The sequence below is a fragment of the Perognathus longimembris genome, chromosome 5 (genome assembly GCF_023159225.1).
Source record: "Perognathus longimembris pacificus isolate PPM17 chromosome 5, ASM2315922v1, whole genome shotgun sequence".
NCBI classification, from domain to species: Eukaryota; Metazoa; Chordata; class Mammalia; order Rodentia; family Heteromyidae; genus Perognathus; species Perognathus longimembris.
The window spans coordinates 2,725,295-2,742,612 of NC_063165.1; the positions used below are offsets into that span (position 1 = coordinate 2,725,295).

At 58.5% G+C, this 17,318-nt stretch overlaps 1 protein-coding gene across 3 annotated transcripts in view; it reads left to right on the forward strand.

Annotated features, from left to right (window-relative positions):
• Positions 1 to 17,318, forward strand: part of C2cd2 (C2 calcium dependent domain containing 2) — a 44,940-nt gene that overhangs the window by 26,648 nt on the left and 974 nt on the right. The window contains exons 5-15 of one of the 3 annotated variants that reach the window (XM_048346205.1): positions 479 to 601; positions 2,679 to 2,802; positions 3,569 to 3,677; positions 6,501 to 6,565; positions 6,748 to 6,872; positions 7,899 to 8,073; positions 9,568 to 9,681; positions 12,104 to 12,231; positions 13,387 to 13,672; positions 15,338 to 15,409; positions 15,678 to 15,714. In XM_048346205.1, the coding sequence (XP_048202162.1) occupies positions 479 to 601; positions 2,679 to 2,802; positions 3,569 to 3,677; positions 6,501 to 6,565; positions 6,748 to 6,872; positions 7,899 to 8,073; positions 9,568 to 9,681; positions 12,104 to 12,231; positions 13,387 to 13,672; positions 15,338 to 15,405 (1,317 nt within the window). In that variant the 3' untranslated portion in view covers positions 15,406 to 15,409; positions 15,678 to 15,714. The remainder of the gene's footprint in view (positions 1 to 478; positions 602 to 2,678; positions 2,803 to 3,568; positions 3,678 to 6,500; positions 6,566 to 6,747; positions 6,873 to 7,898; positions 8,074 to 9,567; positions 9,682 to 12,103; positions 12,232 to 13,386; positions 13,673 to 15,337; positions 15,410 to 15,677; positions 15,715 to 17,318) is intronic. The other 2 variants (XM_048346207.1, XM_048346204.1) reach the window with 2 other exon arrangements.

Sequence of the window (17,318 nt, forward strand, 5' to 3'; positions counted from 1 at the left end):
GACAACTTCCGGGTAGGAGAAATAACCGATCCACAGACCCCGCAGCTGGAGGCAACATGCGCTTAGTACCCGTGGCTCCTGGGGCCCGGAGCTGGCCCAGCTTGGAGAGGTCCTAGCTCAGGGTCTCAGCCTGGCTGCACCCCTCAAGAGCTCAGGACCTGTTCCAGGCTCCTGTGTCTGTCGGCCAAGCGCAGCTGTGTGTGTGGCTGACGGAGTCAGGTGTTGGATTTCTCTCTGGCTGGCTGTCAGAGCTGTGCTGGGCGCTGGAAGCCCGCTGAGCACCAGGCCTCTCCCAGGCAGAGGAGAGCTACAGCCCAGGACGAGAGCCAGCGCTGCCCTCTCAGATTGCTGTACGTGATGACGTCAGGCCTGCCCGTCAGGCGTCCAGCACCTGGTGATGGACGGATCTGACTCTCCCTCCCGGACCCAGGATGCCATATCCAAAGTCTTCCCCCCCCTTCCCTCTCTCACCTCCCAGACCCAGGCCGGTGAGGCAGACGCCATCTCTGAAGCGCTCCGGGACATCTTGAAGCAGCTGGTTGGCTCCGCCTCTCCATCAGTGGTTCTGAGCACCAGGCCGGCGGACGTGCGGGAAGCTCAGGTGAGTCCGGCCGGTCCTGGGGTCCCGGGGCTGGCTTCTGAGCTCGGCTGGGGTGCAGCCACAGCTCTTGGGGACTGTGCATCTCCAGAACCTCCGCCTCCGTGCTGCAGCCAAGACGGCACCGCAGGTGCCTGAGAGCCGACGTCCGAGGCCTCCGGATGAGGCCTGAGAGTCGGGGCCCGGCCTCCCCGAGCTCCGCGGGCTGGGAGTGGACCCGGCCACCAGCAGGGTCTCCTCCCCAGGCCGTCACGGCCGCCCGCGTTGCGAGCTTCACGGGACAGATGCCAGTTGGTCTAAGGGTTTGCGCTACGTGCTGGGTACCAAGGCCTTGGACACACGGGGTACCGTTGTCACCCCCACGTCACTGCCGGGACGGGACAGGAGGGGCTGTCGGCACTCACGGGGGCCGGGCATGCATCCCAGGAGGTGGGGTGGCCCTCCACCCTCGGCCCCCTTCCGGTAATCCTGTCCTAGGCGATCCTCGCAGAGCCGAGGGGCCTGGCTGGCCCTGAAGGTCAGTGCTGAAGTGTGAGAGAGCCCCCAGAATGTAGAATGGTTTCAGCGCCTGTGGATTTAGAAGCAAAAGGCTCACGGTGGTGGGCGCCGGCGGCTCCTGCTTGTCATTCCTGTTTGAGAGCCGGGATTGGGAGGGCTGTGGCGTGCGGCCAGCCTGCCGGGATTGTGTGCAGAACCCCTGCCCAGCCAGTAGCTGGGCGCGGGGGCACCTGTCACCCAAGCCACCTGGGAGTCCAGCTTCGAAGGATTCTGGTTCCAGGCCAGACAGGGCAAAAAGTCCACCTGAGCGGAAGGAGCTAGGCAGAGCAGTGCACACCCATTGTCCCAGCTGTGGAGAGAAGCTTCAGATAATCCGTACATCGTGCTGCCCCCCAGGGCGGAGGTGAGGCTCCACCTGAGAGATGACCAGAGCAAAGTAAGAGGACCGGAGGCACGGCTCGGCAGGAAAACTCCCGCCTCGCCAGTGTGAGACCCCTGAGTTCAAACCTCCGGGTCGTTCTAAATCAATCAATAAAAACGCACATAGATCTGGGAAGGCTTTAAAATAAATTTGTAGAATATTATAGGAGTAGTATGTGCATTGGTCAAAGTTCTCCTGGGAAGCTGAACTGGGGGGAGAGGGAAAGAGGAGAGGGGAGAGGGAGAGGGAGAGGGAGAGAGAGAGAAAGAGGGAGGGAGAGGGAGAGAGAGAGAGAGAGGGGAGAGAGAGAGAGAGAGAGAGAGAGAGGGCATTTATGTTCCCATAAGGCTTTACTCTGCCATGCGGCCCGGCCTTTCTATTCAGATCTTCAGCTGATTGGACGAGGCCCGCACCTCCCATGCCAGGAAGGGCAATCTACTTGACCCGGCCTCACAGTTTACATCCAAATCGTCCTCCCATTAGCCCCACAATAGAGTGTGAACAAGCATATGAGCAGGCCTGGCCCAGTGAAGTGGACACCTGACGTTCACCGCCACTCACACGTTGAGGGAATCCCGCCCAGTCCCAGCTCGGGTGTGTGGCCTGTCCTCCCTGGCTCACGCACGCATGTGTGTCCCCCCCCCCCCCCCGCCCCTTCAGCCTTCCTACGCCCTCAGCTCCCGGCTGAGCAGGGCCCGCTTCAGAACAGCGTGTGCCAGATGGTGCCTGCGGCACACGGTGTCCCCGGAGGGGTTGGCCTGCCCCCCTGCCGAGTCCTGGTCCAGCTGGCACCCAGGAGCTCTGCCTGCGGGCCGTGTGGAACCCGGTGCTTTAAGCAAGCAGACTCAAGCAAGCGGGAGTTCAAGGAGCCCATCTGAGGAGCGCCGGCCTGCAGACGTCCTCGCTGACCGAGCACCGGCCCCCGGCCCGCGCGCGGAGCTGCTGCTGGTCTCCGGCCCCAGCTGGGCCCGAGGTTGCCGGGGGCGGGCGCCGAGGAAGCAGCCGCCCCTGGCTCTGGCTCGGGGAGGGGCTTCGCAGGGTCTGCTCCGTGTCCACGTGCCCGCCTCGAGGGACGTCAGGGCTCCAACCAGCCGCATCCACTCCCCCAGCTCCAGAGCCTTTGCACGCAAAGCCCATGCTGCGCTCCGCTTCTCCCTACAGAGCCCGCGCCGCGCGTCCTCCCCCGCTCAGGAATCCTGTCCGCCCAAACCCCCGAGGGCCCACGAGCTGAGACTCCACGTGAAGAACCTCCGGGCCTCGCTGCTCAGCCATGCTGCCGCTTCAGGTGGGTGGGTGGCCTCTGGGGAAGGAACTGCCCTGGGACCTGACTCTGCCGGGTTCTCGCGGGCCTGGGGGGGCCCCCGGGTCCCCGCGGTCGGGCCTTCAAAGCAGTCTCTGTCTCTGCTGGTTGCCGGGCCCTTGGGGGGCCCGGTGGTGATGCAAGGTTAACAGTGCAGGCCTGGGTGAGGCGGGCCCGTGGGTTCCGTAACACAGAAGGGGGATTGTGGTGGGGGACGGCCACATGATGTTTCTCCATAGCGAGGAGAGGACACAAAGGAGCCATAGCTGTCTGAGGGGACCCTGTGCCCGTTACTCTAGGCCTGGTGGGGGCACTAAGTCAGTCCAGGCCCATTGCCATCAGGTTCAAGGGCTTTTTCTTTTGGGTGTGTGTGTATGTGCATGTGTGCTGGTACTGGGCTTGAACTCAGAACCTAGTGCTCTTGCTTGACTTTTACTTGCACTCTACCACTTGAGCTGCACCTTCACTTCTGACTTTATACCTGTGAGACTGAAAAGAGTCTCCCCTGACTGGCTTCAGAACGCAGCTCTCAGATCTCGGCTTTCTGAGTAGCTAGGATGACAGGTGTGAGCGCCACCAGCTCCTAGCTTCAGGCACTGAGGTTGAGGGTCTGTAAATGGCAAATTACAGAAAGAGTGGACTGTCAGGAGTGGGTAAGTTTATTGACTTTAGTCTTGCTTCTATGTGTGCACGCCACGTCTTAAAGCAGCTCGGAGACCAAGCCCGTTGACGTTACTCTCTTTGGTTGTAGGCAGCGTTAACCTCGTGTGCACCGTCCAGCTGAACGACCCTGCTCAGAGCTTCACCGGCATCCTCGAACAAAACACTACTGACCTCACGTGCGAGGAGGAATTCACCTTGTAAGTACCACCCATGTGGTCCCAGGCTGGGGGCCACTGCGAGGTCTGCTTAAAGCCCACAGATCCTGAATCCTCGTGTAGCGCTGCTATAAGGAAACACTCCATAGAAAAGGAAGAACTTTTGAAGCGTAGTCAAGGTAGCTCGAAGTCGAGCTTGGATTTCCCTTTCTCCTCTGGCTCATGACGAGAGTATCTGGGGTTCCCCCAGCCCGTGGAAACCACCCAGGGCAGAACTGAACAAACTTCCAGCTGGTTCCAGAATCCAGTCAGGTACGGAAAGGGAGCGTGCAGACCACTTAGGAATAATAAGATACAGGGTTATAAACAAAATGCCATCAAATAGAATCAAGCAACACACTGAGAGTAAATCCAGTTGAGGCACTCCCCAGATAAAAAGATGGTTCAGCATTAGGAAATCTGTTAATGACTCTCACGCTATCGATAGATCAAAGAAGATAAGCTTATTATCTTTATATGCCCCAAAGATAGTCAGTGACAGTTAATTTCCACTCCTGATATTTAAGAAAAAAATCTTAATTAGAGCTGGGTGCTGATGGCTCACGCCTGTAATCTTAGCTACTCAGGTGGCTGAGATCTGAAGATCATGGTTCAAAGCCAACCCGGGCAGGAAAGTCCATGAGACTCTTATCTCCAATTAGCCACAAAAAAATCCTGAAGCAGAACTGTGGCTCACGTGATGGAGCACCAGTCTTGAGCAAAAAAAAACAACTCAGGGACAGCACCCAGGCTCTGAGTTCAAGCTCCAGGACAGGCACAAAAATTAAAAAAAAATAAAAACTTAATGAGAACAAAGTTTATAGATATTTAATAAGATCTCTTTTAAACCACTGCGAGGGACTGGGAGTGTGGCTCAGTTGTATGAAACCACTGTGAACGGTGAATGCCAGTAACAACCTACTAAAGTTAAAAAAGGAAAAGAAAAAAATCCTGGTTTTGCTCTAAGAACTAAGAGAGCAATCAGAGAAGAAGTTACAAAAGAGTATATACATCCTGGTGGGCACAAGATCCAGGTTTAGTGCCTGGGACAGGAGAAAAAGAGAGTGGCGAGAAAAGGAAGAAACAAACAGAAAGTGCTAGAAAGGACAGGCGCTGGTGGCTCACACCTGTAAGCCGAGCTACTCAGGAGACTAAGATCTGAGGATTGTGGTTCAGTGCCAACCAAGGCAAGAAATCAGAGAGCCTCTTAACTCCAGTTAGCCACAAAATCACCAGAGGTGGAGCTGCGGCCCCTCAGCAAACAAAGCCAAGGGACAGCCCTGATCACAGAGTTCAAGCCCTAAAACGGCATGGAAAACACACGGACGAACAAAACAGAAAGGAAGGGACAAAATGAATGATTTCTTAGGGTAGTTGTTTACTGAATTTCAAAAATATCAACCATGGGCTGGGAATATGGCCTAGTGGCAAGAGTGCTTGCCTTGTATACATGAGGCCCTGGGTTCAATTCCCCAGCACCATATATCTAGAAAACGGCCAGAAGTGGCACTGTGGCTCAAGTGGCAGAGTGCTAGCCTTGAGCAAAAAGAAGCCAGGGACAGTGCTCAGGCCCTGAGTCTAAGGCCCAGGACTGGCCAAAAAAAAAACAAAAAAACAAACAAAAAACATCAACCACAACGATTAGAGGTAATAACAGATGTGAGATAGACAAATATTAGAAAAGCAATAGGAGCAATAATTCCATAATGTGCCCACCGTCAAAAGAGAAATCACTTTTTTTTTTTGCCAGTCCTGGGCCTTGGACTCAGGGCCTGAGCACTGTCCCTGGCTTCTTCCCGCTCAAGGCTAGCACTCTGCCACTTGAGCCACAGCGCCGCTTCTGGCCGTTTTCTGTATATGTGGTGCTGGGGAATCGAACCTAGGGCCTCATGTATACGAGGCAAACACTCTTGCCACTAGGCTATATCCCCAGCCCGAGAAATCACTTTTTAATGTTTAAGCCATAAACAACTATAAAAGATAATGGAAGAGAATGTCCTGTGTATGTGTGTGTATACACACTCAAAGTATTTTCTAAGTTGCTAGTGAAAATATGAACAGTTCCTTAGGAAACTAAAAGTTTCCAAAGCCGGAATTCAAAAGCAAGAGCCCCGGAGGGCCAGAAAGTTCTAAAGGAGAGAAATTGGTTTTTCATTTTCCAGTCTGGAACTGGAGAAGAGAGTCGAGCTGGGCATGGCGGCGTATGCCTGTAATCCCGGCACTCGGGGTTCAATGCGGGACAGTCATCTCAACTACACAGTGAGCTCCAGGCCGGACGAGGTCACATCATGAGAGATCGTCTTGACAGTTGAGAGGGGCACGATGTCTGCTGGGGGCGTTCATGGGAATAAACATTCTAGACACTTCCAGAGTTCCTTTGTATTAAAGGAAACACACACACACACACACACACACACACACACTTCATCTGTAATCCCAGCTCGTTAGGAGGTGGAGAACGGGAGGACGGCATTTGAGGTCAGTCCAGGCTCCTGGGGTAGTAGCCCGTGCCTGCCACGTGAAGCTACGCGTGAGGCTGAGCCGGAGACGGTGGGTGTGGTGGTGCAGTGTCCTCATGAGCCCAGTGATGACAGGAAGCCCAGAAGCGGCAGGCGGGCCGTGACTCGGGCACAGCTGGTTAGCAAGTGAGACCCTGTCGTAAACGTGGTGAAGAACAGGGCTGGCAGCTCGGCGGCGTGGCTCAGCAGTAGAGCGCTGACCTAGCAAGCTCAGGGTGCCGAGCTCAAACCCCCAGTGTGAGTATCTTGAAGAAACCATGAGGCACTATTATTTTGATGGATTTCTGGTTGTTTTTCCTTTCCACAGCGAGCTGAATGCCAAGTCCAGGGAGTTGCACCTGCAGATCACAGAGGACGGGCGGGCCTCGGACGGTAGGTCCCGTCACGTGAGGCAGACTCTCCTACTGAGCTGTCCCCCGCGGACGGGATGCTTTCAGGTCCCCAGAAGCATGTCGAGGTCGGGAAGAGGGGTGCCCTCACTGGGTTTACCCAGCGGTACAGTCAGGACTGATGGCAATGTGCACAGCTGAATGTTCTTGTCTTGGGTTCCTTAGGTCTGCTGGCGATGACGACAGTGGCTCTGGACTTGTTCAGGAAGCAGCCTTCGGGCCCGCAGATCTTCACCCTGAGCAGCGAGCCGGCCCCTCGCAGCCCAGCGCTGGGCTCCGTCACTGCAGAGGTACGGTGCGCGCGCCCCATGGCCGCCCCCAGCCGCAGCCTCGCTTCCGGAGGGTTCCCTGGAGTCTGCAAGGGCTTCCCGTCACCTCTGTGTGGTGTGAGGGAGGAGGCTCACCTGGGGGAGCACAGCTTCTGCACCGGTGCAGACAGACCCGGGTGCTCACGATGGGGTCCAGCCCTCCGCCGTGCAGGGCGACTCCAGCCTCGACGCTCTTCTTTTTAAAATCTTCCTTCACGTGTTATCTTCACGGGCTGGGTTCGGCCCTCGTGGTTCTCTGCCATTGCTGGGGAAAATCCAAGTTAACAGACAATGCCGGATGTCCCGGGTTATTCCAGAGGAGGCCCGTGTTCCACGGCGACTCAGCATGCCGTGGGGTCAGTTGTGGACTGAAACTCAGTGAGAGCAATTCAGCCCCATGAAACACGCGTGGGCCTTGTGCTCCGGGCCACTGGTCCTTTGGCAGCACAGAATGAACAACTCTTTGCAGAGGGTTTACCTTGGGGTGCGGTGTGGGGTCCTCTAGAGGCCGTTTAAGGGCTGGAGATGTGTGTGGGTGTAGAGTGTCCACCTGACACACACAGCCTGAGTTAAGTTCAAGGCCAAGTGCGGGTGGCTACGCGGGAATCGAGACACGGCTCGAAGCCAGCCCCAGCTAGAAAGCCTGCGAGGCTCTGAGGTCTCCGGTGAGCCAGCAGAAAGCGGGGAGAGGCGCTGCGGCTCCAGTGACAGAGCGCCGCCGGGCTTCGGCAAGAAGGCGCGGGGGCAGCGCCCGGGCCTCAAACCCACGCCCTGAGACCGGCGCCAACCACGGCCCGCGGGTGCGGGGCGGAGGGGGGGGCGCAGGGCGGTGGGAGGGAGCGCAGGGCGGCCGGGGGGCGCAGGGCGGTCCGGGGGGCGCAGGGCGGCGGGAGGGGGCGCAGGGCGGTCCGGGGGGCGCAGGGTGGTGGGAGGGGGCGCAGGGCGGTGGGAGGGGGCGCAGGGCGGCCGGGGGGCGCCGACAGCGCGCTGACCAGGGCCTCTCTGCAGTTTTCCTACCTAGAGCCCGGCGAGGGGAAGGCCTGTGCGGCGCCGGGCCCCGCGCCCACCGCGAAGGTAGAGAAGGACCGCACCGTGCTGCCCTGCGGCACCGTGGTCACCACGGTCACCGCCGTGAAAACCAAGCCTCGCTTCGAGGTGGGGAGGGCGGCCTCCCTGAGCGCAGGTGAGACGCGGGGGGGGGGAGGGCGGGGGGGGGTGCTCCTAGGGCGCGGCAAGCCGGCGCATGCTCACGGGGTGCACCTACCTTGCGGGACGTCCGCGCATGCTCCTAGGGTGCGGGGAAAAGGGCGCATGCTCACAGGGTGCACCTACCTTGCGGGACATCCGCGCATGCTCCTAGGGTGCGGGAAGCCGGCGCATGTTCACAGGGCGCACCTGGACGTCCGCGCATGCTCACAGGGCGCACCTGCCTTGCAGGACGTCTGCGCATGCTCCAAGGGTGCGAGAAGCTAGCGCATGCTCAGTGCGCGCTTGCCTTGGATGGGGGAGACTCAACGCCTGCTCACAGGGTGCACCTGCCTTGCGGGAAGCCTGCACATGCTCACAGGGCGCGCCTGTCATGCAGACGTCCATGCATGCTCAGTGCACGCTTGCCTTGGGGGAAGACAGCGCATGCTCACAGGGTGCACCTGCCTTGCAGGGAAGACAGCGCATGCTCACACCACGCACCTGCCCCCGCAGGAAGTCGGCGCATGCTCACAGGGTACACGCAGGAAGTCAGTGCATGCTCACACCGTGCGCTTGCCTTGTGGGAAGTCGGCGCATGCTCCCACGGTGCACCTGCCCTGCAGGAAGCCAGCGCATGCTCACACCGTGCACCTGCCCTGCGGGAAGTCTGCGCATGCCCTTAGGGCGCACCTGCGCAGGAGTCCGAGCTAGCCCCCAGAGGCACCTGCGCGTGCCCCCGGCCTTCAGAGGGCCGCCCTGACGCTGCAGAACCCCAGGGCCCGGGAAGGCGGTCCCAAGGCTACCCCATGCCGGCTCTGGCGCCAGGCCCGGCCAGCGAGTGCGTCCCGCAGCACAGGTGTGGAGGCTCCTGACAGCAGGTGCAGCCCGCCCTCCCCGGGGCTCACCTAGGGACCCGGCGCTGCCCGGCGTGAGACTCGGGTTTCCAGTTAGCCAGCAAAAAGCCAGGAGGGAGAGCCAGATGGAGCGCTTGCTTAGTGTCCAGCCCCGAATGCAAGCCCCAGGACTGCTACACCACACACACACACGTGCGCACATGCACATGCACACACACACACGCACACCCTTGGTGAGATGTCTGACATGCCTTATCTATTCAGATCCAGTTGAATTCTGTACCTGGCCCCACAGCCTCAACCTTGGAGAAAGCTTCTTGTGGTGTGTGACGTATCGTTATTTCATTTCTACAGTGTCTCTGCATGCAAAAGCGTTACCTCCCCAGACTAGATGCCTTGGCACACACAGGTCAGGAATGCAGTTCTGGCTTCATTTAAGTGGCTCCAAAGCCTGGGCTTCCAGCCCCACTTTGGTCCCCCCCCCCTCCAAGTAAAGAATGATGGAGATTGTAGATCTGAGGTTTGGCTCTGGTGCCAAATGCAGGGCCTAGCCGCGTAGTGAATGTGTCCCTCCCACCCCCGGAACCTTCCACTCAGCTTTGTTGTGCCCTTGGTGATGGGTGCCTCCCTGGCAGAGTCTCCCGTGAAGACCCCGGTGAAGGTGAAGGTCATCGAGAAGGACATCTCGGTCCAGGCCATTCCGTGCCACAGCACGCCTGTCAGCAAGACCTTCTCTTCCTCGGACACAGGTAGGGGAGCCCCTGCTTCTCCTCTCAGGTTTTGCGTTCTTTGAGGTGAAGATTCCCAAGTTTAGGAAGAGGAGGGGTTTTCAGTAGGAAGTTGGAAGTGAGATCAGGGGCTGGGGCCTGGCTAGTTCCGGGGAAGACTTTAACAAGATCTACAAACCCTAAGGAGGCGTTGCTCTGTAACTCCCTACAACTGTGTTTCTTATCTTTAACGCATCAGTGACCCCAATGCCATCAGGTGAGCATGACTGAAGGGACCCCACCACCCCGCCGCCTTCTGTCCTGCACTCTGCTCTTGCCTCCTAGCAACAGCCAACCCTCCGGGTACCAATTCTCACATTTAGTGACATCTTTAAAATCACAGCAAGGACTAACTTCTCCTCCCCCCCCCCCCTTTCTCTCTGATCTTGCCCAGGTCAGAGTTGGGACAAGGCCTTCTCTGGGAGTTCCTGCCCACCCTGGGGGCGGTCTGTTTTCTCCAGGGCACTGCTGCCCTTCCCTAGAGGGTTCCATGGCCTCTGTGGACACGGCCCTGCTGGCCTCCCGTGGCCTTGCGGACGCCGGCCGTGCGCTCCTCCGCCTGTGACTCGCTTCTCTCCCCCCCCCTTCTCTCCTGCGCCAGGCCCCTCTCCTTGGCAGAATCCCGTTTTGTAAAAGGCTCCTGGCTGATGGAGCCAGCTCTCGGGTCATGGGCTTCCCGGGCCTCCCCAGAAGCCCCTGCACCTCCACCCACCCAGGACTGCTCAGCAACCAGCCTCAGGGGCGGGCGGGCACGCTTCTGCCCACGCTTCTGGAGCCAGCCGGGCGATCCCGGATAGCCACACGTTCCAAACAGGAGTCCTGCAGCTTAGGTCACTTGTGACAGTAACCACCTGGCTGCAAGCACCCAGTCCCCAGGTGGCCCGGGCTGGGTCTGACTTGACATACAGGCTTCTGGGTATTCCCTTCCTGGGTCTCTGGGGTTCGGTGTCAGCTCGGCCTTTCAATGCAAGGCAACCCTTCTCAGGTTTACCGTTCCACTGGGAAGCTTGTCCCTGGACAGCCAGGGGAGAGGGAGGGGGAGGGCAAGACCCATGAGGGTGACAAGCCGGGTGGTTAAGGCTTGGGTGTGCCTTCCTCCTGGCACTGGCTGTGGGGGCCACCCAGAAACTCCGGAGTCGGCCACTTAGGGATGTAGGGCCCTTCCATTACCTGAGCATCGTTTCTGGAGTCACTGGTCGTTAGAGATTGAACTCAGCCTCCATTTTCCCTTCCTCACCTTGCCCCACAAAGTGACAGTTTTCTGATCATTGTGTTGTTTCCCGTGGCAACCAGTCCCCATCCTCCTTAGCGTCAGTTGGATGTGGTTGTGAGAGGCTGATCGTGTATAATAACAGACAACACAGGAGATTCCCTGGGCTCCCGCAGCTGTTGTGTCAGGACCTGAAGAAAGGCCAGGTCTCTCTTTCTCCCCTGTGCCTCTCAGTACCTCCAGCCGCTGCTCCCTGCCCCAGCCCCTTCACTCCCCTTGGGAAAGGCTCCTTTTAACCTCCTGCTCTGCCATGTTTTGGGGGAGGTCTTGGGGCTTGAGCTCAGGGCCTGGGCACCGTCCTCGAGATTTTTTTTTTTTCTCAAGGCTAGCTCTCTACTGCTTTGAGCCACAGTGCTACTCGCTACTTCTGTTTTTCTGGTGGTTGGTTGGAGATAAGAGTCTCATGGACGGATTTTCCTGCCTGGGCTGGGCTGGTTTTGAACTGCTACCTTCAGATCTGAGCCTCCTAGGTAGCTAGGATTACAGGTGTGAGCCGTTTACACAATCTTATCACAGCGAAGAGGAACTTCCCTGGATAGGGCGGGGGAGATATTAGCCAAGATGGAGTCGGCTTCTGCTCTCTTTAACTAATCTGAGATGGAGTCGCTCTGACCCCCCTCAACAGCCCATGATCTGACCTCCCCGTTACCTCAGCTGGTCCTTCGAGCTCTGACTGCCGTCCCGTGACTTACTACTACTCTTGGGAAGGAGGAGGAAGAGCTAGGTGCCTTTTAAAAATCTAAACCTTCTAGAATTCTGAAGGTTCAGTCGTTCTTTACTCTCTCGTTCTTTGCATCAACCCTGTGGATGAAAATCCTCGCCTTGCCTGTAACACAACACCGGACGCTAAAGTGCACGCGTTAGTGAGGAAGCACACAGGGCTTCCCGCCACATGAACACAGTTCGATTGAAAGCCAGCCGTGCCTGTTCATTCCGCGTGGCCCCTGGCTGCTTTCACTCCCCACGACGTGAGGGGTGAGCCGCGTCAGAGACTGACAGCCTGCGCGGCCGAAACGACTTCCTTTCTGGCCCTTTGTAGAAGATCTTTGCTAAGCACCGCGTGTAGACCCAATTCCCATTCGCCCTGAAGTCTTCCTTTCTGCTGGTGAGCTCAGCACTTCCTCTCTCCGGCAGAGCTGCTGGTGTTGAACGGCTCGGACCCTGTGGCTGAAGTGGCCATTCGCCAGCTCAGCGAATCGTCCAAGCTGAAGCTCAAGTCACCTCGCAAGAAGAGTACTCTCATCATTTCAGGGATCTCCAAGGTAGGGTCGGCCCCGCCCCCTCCCCCTCCCCCTCCCCCTCCCCGCCGGGCCACACGCCTGGTCAGAACGGCAGCTTGCTGGTCTTACGGTGACACACGCAGTCCCGTTGGAAGGGAGTGTGCGGGGCTCTGCCCGTGATGCTTTGCGCGTGGACGAGTTGGTGTATCGTTTCGTACGCGAGGGGAGGCTGCCTTGTGCTGCAGGGGCCCCGTGGCCGCCCGACTTGGGGGGACCGCCCCTGGAGCTGCCCGTGACCCATCTCTAAAACGCCTTCATTTTGTTATCAGAGACAAAGGAAGGTGACTGTCCAGCGTGTCCTGGTCCTCGCTCCTCCCTTCCTCCCGCCGACGGCCCCCCGGCCGGGCTGCAGGGCAGGCCGCGCCGCAGACCCGGGCTCGCTCTTGACCCTTGCGAGCGTACCCGTGGAGGGACGCTGGGGAGGCTTGTCTGCAGTGAGACAAAGAGGAAGCAGTCTGGCTCATGGACTGGCTATTGAGAGGGTGGCTAGGAGAGAATGCTGAGTACCAAACACCCAGGGCCAAAGCTTCCATGTACCCTGGGCACAAGCCCAGGGAGAGCCCTGGACATCCGCAGGGTGGGCCAGCTCTCTTCTTGGAGCATGCGGCAACAAGGTGGGGACTTCCCGGCTCAGGCTGGCTCCGAACCATGATCTCACATCTCAGCCTCTTGAGTAGGGTGATACGAGTGACCTGCCCCGGCACTTGTTTTTATAGATAAAGGTGGATTTTTTTGTTTTTGCCAGCTCTGGGGCTTGAACTCAGGGCTTGAGCACTGTCCCTGGCTTCTTTTTGCTCAAGGCTAGCACTCTGCCACTTGAGCCACTTCACAGCATCACTTCCGGCCGTTTTCTGTATATGTGGTGCTGGGGAATCGAACCCAGGGCTTCACGTATACGAGGCCTTAGTCCCAGCCCTATGGATAAAGTCTGATTGGAGCATTGCCATGCTTGTGCGTTTGCGTTTCAACAGCTGCCTTCTGCACACAGCGCTTGGGGGCTTCGCTCTGTCGGGGACGTTGATGCCCCCCCACCCCCGTCAGTGTCGTGGGCAGCGACGTTCCCGGTGGCTCCCATCCCCACCCTTGTGGTGTCCGCCCGGCCTCGGCCTCTGACGGACGGCGCGTTCTCCTCCGCAGACCTCACTATCTCAGGACCACGAAGCCGCCCTCATGCTGGACTACGCGGCCTCCCTGGACAACGCCCGCCAGGAGGAGGCGGCCCCCAAGCCCGCACCCCCAGAGGCAGCAGCCTCTGCCCCCGCCGCCCCGCCCGAGCCCCGGGACGGCGACCTGGACCCCTGGGACCTGGAGAAGGGGTCCCAGGCCGCGGCGTGGTGCGGCCCAGCCCTGCTGGAGACCGACGGGGAGCGGTCAGAGAGCTCGCTGAGCGCCTCGGAGCCGGGCGCTGCCAAGAAGCCCAAAGGTACCTGTTGGGGGGCCCTGTCGGGGGGCCCCGGCTCTCCGCTCGGTGGCTTTGCCCCTGCGCCGGCTCCCATGGGGAGGTTGTGTTCTCATCAGCCTCCCGTCCCTTCGTCGTCCATGTCGTCCATCCAACATCACCTCCTTCCTCCTAAACCGCCCTGTGCAGAGTGCTCAACCACCCCCCCCCCGAGCTGTGGGGCATGCTGGGGGTTCCTGTGTGTGTGTGTGAGTGTGAGTGGGGGGGGCTTCATCATCTCTTGCGCTTGGGGCTCCTTTGTGCTCATGCCCAGGGCCACTCCCTCCGCCTGGCCTGCTCCGGAGCTAGCCACGGCGTCTGAGGGTCACCAGGGTCACGTGTCAAGGCGGCCAGAGGCCCCCAGGAGAAGCCAGCGGAGACCGGGGCTCCCGCTGCAGAGCCGCTCAGCTTCCTCTTCCAGCTTGAATCAAGCTGAGCCTCATTCCTGGACCTCGAGGATCTACAGGAAAGGAAGGCCCTAGAATCAGGGATTGCTCAGCCTCATATGCGTGTGGCAAGGAGCTCCAATTAACCACCAAATACACGAATGTCAGTGGAGAGGAAGGAGAAGGGAGGAAGAGGACTCGAGACCCCCGAGTCCTCAGTGCTCCCTCCCTGTTGACGCTGGACTAAGCCTGGCTTCCTGACGCAGTCACAAAACGCCGCCCTCTTCCGGGGCTTGCTTGCTTCCTCCCGGGCCAGCGCCCCCGGGTCCCGGCCTCCCGGGCTGCGGCTGCCCGGAGCCTGGGCCGCCGTGCTGGGGCCACCCGTCTGTGGAGGACGGGGCCCCTGTCGGCGTGTGCTTGGAGCGTCTGAGGGGCCGGGCTCTCGGGAGGGACACCCGTGTCAGCCACGCGGCTGCCCCCACCCGAGGTTTTCTAAAAGGAGGTCTTTGGCAGAGGTTTTATTCCTTGTTTTTGTCACGTCAGGGTTTTCCAGAAGATTCCTGTTGAGCATCTCTTGAGATGTTTTGCAGACTGTTAGATGAGTCTGCACTGTGGTTCCCAAGTAGTTTTCACTTCACAGCAGAACCTTTTTGTCAGCTAATGCTGTGGGAGCCATTTGCAGAGTCCGTGTTATCTCTGCCCCCACCCCTCTCTCTCTCTCTCTCTCTCTCTCTCGGCACTTTGGGGTTGGGGGGGGGCTGGGAAGGGAGTGGTTGCTGGCAGGGTCTCACTTCGTACCCAGGCTGGCCCTCAAACTCTTGGTTCTCTTGTCCACTTCCATTAAGGCTAGGTCCTACAAGTGTGGACTCCCATTCTCTTCTCTGTGTCAGTACTGGGACTTGAACTCATAGACTGGGCAATGTCTGAGCCTTTTTTGCTCAAGGCTAGTGCCCCCACTTCTGGCTTTTGGTGGCTAATCGGAGATGAGAATCTCATGGAATTTGGGGTCTAGGTAGCTACGAACCACAATTCCCAGGTCTCAGCCTCCTCAGTTAGCTGGGATTACAGGAGTGAGCCACCGGTGCCCCAAACTTATTTTCCCATTAGCATGCCCCCTGCGCCTTCTGTCTTATTGGCAAGGATTCTCTTCGGGGGTTCCTTTGGAAACCTCTGGAATTTGGCGGGCTGGCTAGAAATCTCCATACGGCGGTGCTACAGCTAAGCTTCCCAAAACATGAGCTCATTTTTTTTTTGTCTTGAAAAGGATTAGCGACATTGTTCAACACCAAGCGTGGACGTGATACCCCTAAACTTCACACGCAGAAATGCTAAGCTAGTAAGTCTTACCCGAGCTGCATGGTTTATCGCGACAGCGTCAGGGGAGGTTTTGAAAAGCCACCTGGCAAGGAAGGAAGCCTGGCCGATGCCGTCGGTTCGCGTCTCTGCACGCGTGTGTCCCCGTGTTTGCATGCCCGTGTGTGCGTGTGCGTGCGCGCCCTGCGCCTGGTCCCCACTCTGACTGCCCTTCATTCTGACGGTGTTCTCGCCTGCTTTTCTTTTTACCTCTCCGTCTCCGCACCTCGTGCTCATTCCTTTAACCTAAGAGGACCGCTGTGTCTGCCAGAGTTCATTGCCCGCACCGTAAGTGACTTTCCGCTTCTGTTTTCACATCGCGCGTCGCTGTAGTGGGAGCAGTAGGGAGCAGGAATGGCAGTGCACGCCCGGAGCCCCAGGGCGCTGCTGGGCCCCCGGCCCCGGCCCCGGCCGCCGGACGGGTCCTTGTGGTGCTGCCTACTGGCACGGGTCGCCGTGGAGTGTGTCTGGGTCAGGGTCCCTCACGGGGCCTGGAGTCATCGAGCCCGGACGAGGGGTGACTCTGGGCCCCTCGAGGGGCCTCCTGTCCTAGCGGTTGGTGCTGCACGCGAACCATTGTACCTGCCTGTTTGGAATCTAAAGCTCTTTGCTCTGGGCTGTGGTTTTCCTATTTTAAAGATTTTACGAGGGCTGGGGATATAGCCTAGTGGCAAGAGTGCCTGCCTCGGATACACGAGGCCCTAGGTTCGATTCCCCAGCACCACATATACAGAAAACGGCCAGAAGCGGCGCTGTGGCTCAAGTGGCAGAGTGCTAGCCTTGAGCGGGAAGAAGCCAGGGACAGTGCTCAGGCCCTGAGTCCAAGGCCCAGGACTGGCCAAACAAAAAAAAAAAAAAAAAAAGATTTTACGACACTTATTTCTGTATTTTGCTAGTGCTGGTGCTTGAACTCAGTGACTTGTACTCTGGCTTGGCTCTCTCGCTCCAGTTGGCACTCTACCACTCGAACCCCATCTCCACTTCTGGCTTCTTACTGCTTGATTAGGGAGAAGAGGCCCGTGGACTGTTCTGCTCAGGCTGCTTTCTAACCTCAGATTTTAGCCTCCTGAGTAGCTGAGATGAAAGGAATGAGCCAATGGCACCCAGTTTAAAACGTTCCTCACCTAGCTGTCTCTAGCTGCTAGGGATTACACGGACGGGGAAGATACATTTAGAAACGCATGCCACACGAGGGCAGTCATTTAGAAGGCTTCTGTTGTAACTGTGCATCAGCCTTCGTGTGTGTGTGTGTGTGTTTGAACAATACTTGGGTTTTGAACTCAGTGCCTTCTGCTTGCTAGACAGGGGATTTACCAAGGGAAGAAGTCTTTCTCTCCTCTCTACCCCTTGTTTAAAAATCAGCTGAAGGACTGAAAAAGCAAAACCTGAGGCCAGTTCATCTGGGGTGATCTCCTTCCCTTAGCACCGGGGATTCCGGCCGCCTGCACAGGCCCTAGCCCAGCATTTGGCGGAGTCGCTGGGCACCAGGGCCGGGTCAGTACCGGCCCTGGACTTCCCGGGCCCGTTCCCAAGAGCCGGCGGGACACGGCCGTCTGTGCCAGCCTCGGAGCGAGGGAGCGGGGGGACTGTGTCCTGGTCACCCAGCGAAGCTCTGTGCCTCGGGGGGGTGATTGTCGAGCTGTGTGGCAGTCAGGTTTAAACAGACTTTTTAGTGGTTGAGGGACAAGGCCCTGGGTTGGATTCCCTGCACTGACACACGAAACAACCACAAAAACTGCTGTTTAGAAACGAAAGCCAGATGAGCTCCGGGGGGCCAGCCGTCCCACGTGGCCGATCCTGGGGTGCTCTGCCCTTCCCCAGCACCTCGCTGGAGATGAAATGGTTCCAGAATCCGGCTGGAGCCGGTGTGGGGTCACAGGCCTTGGCTGGAG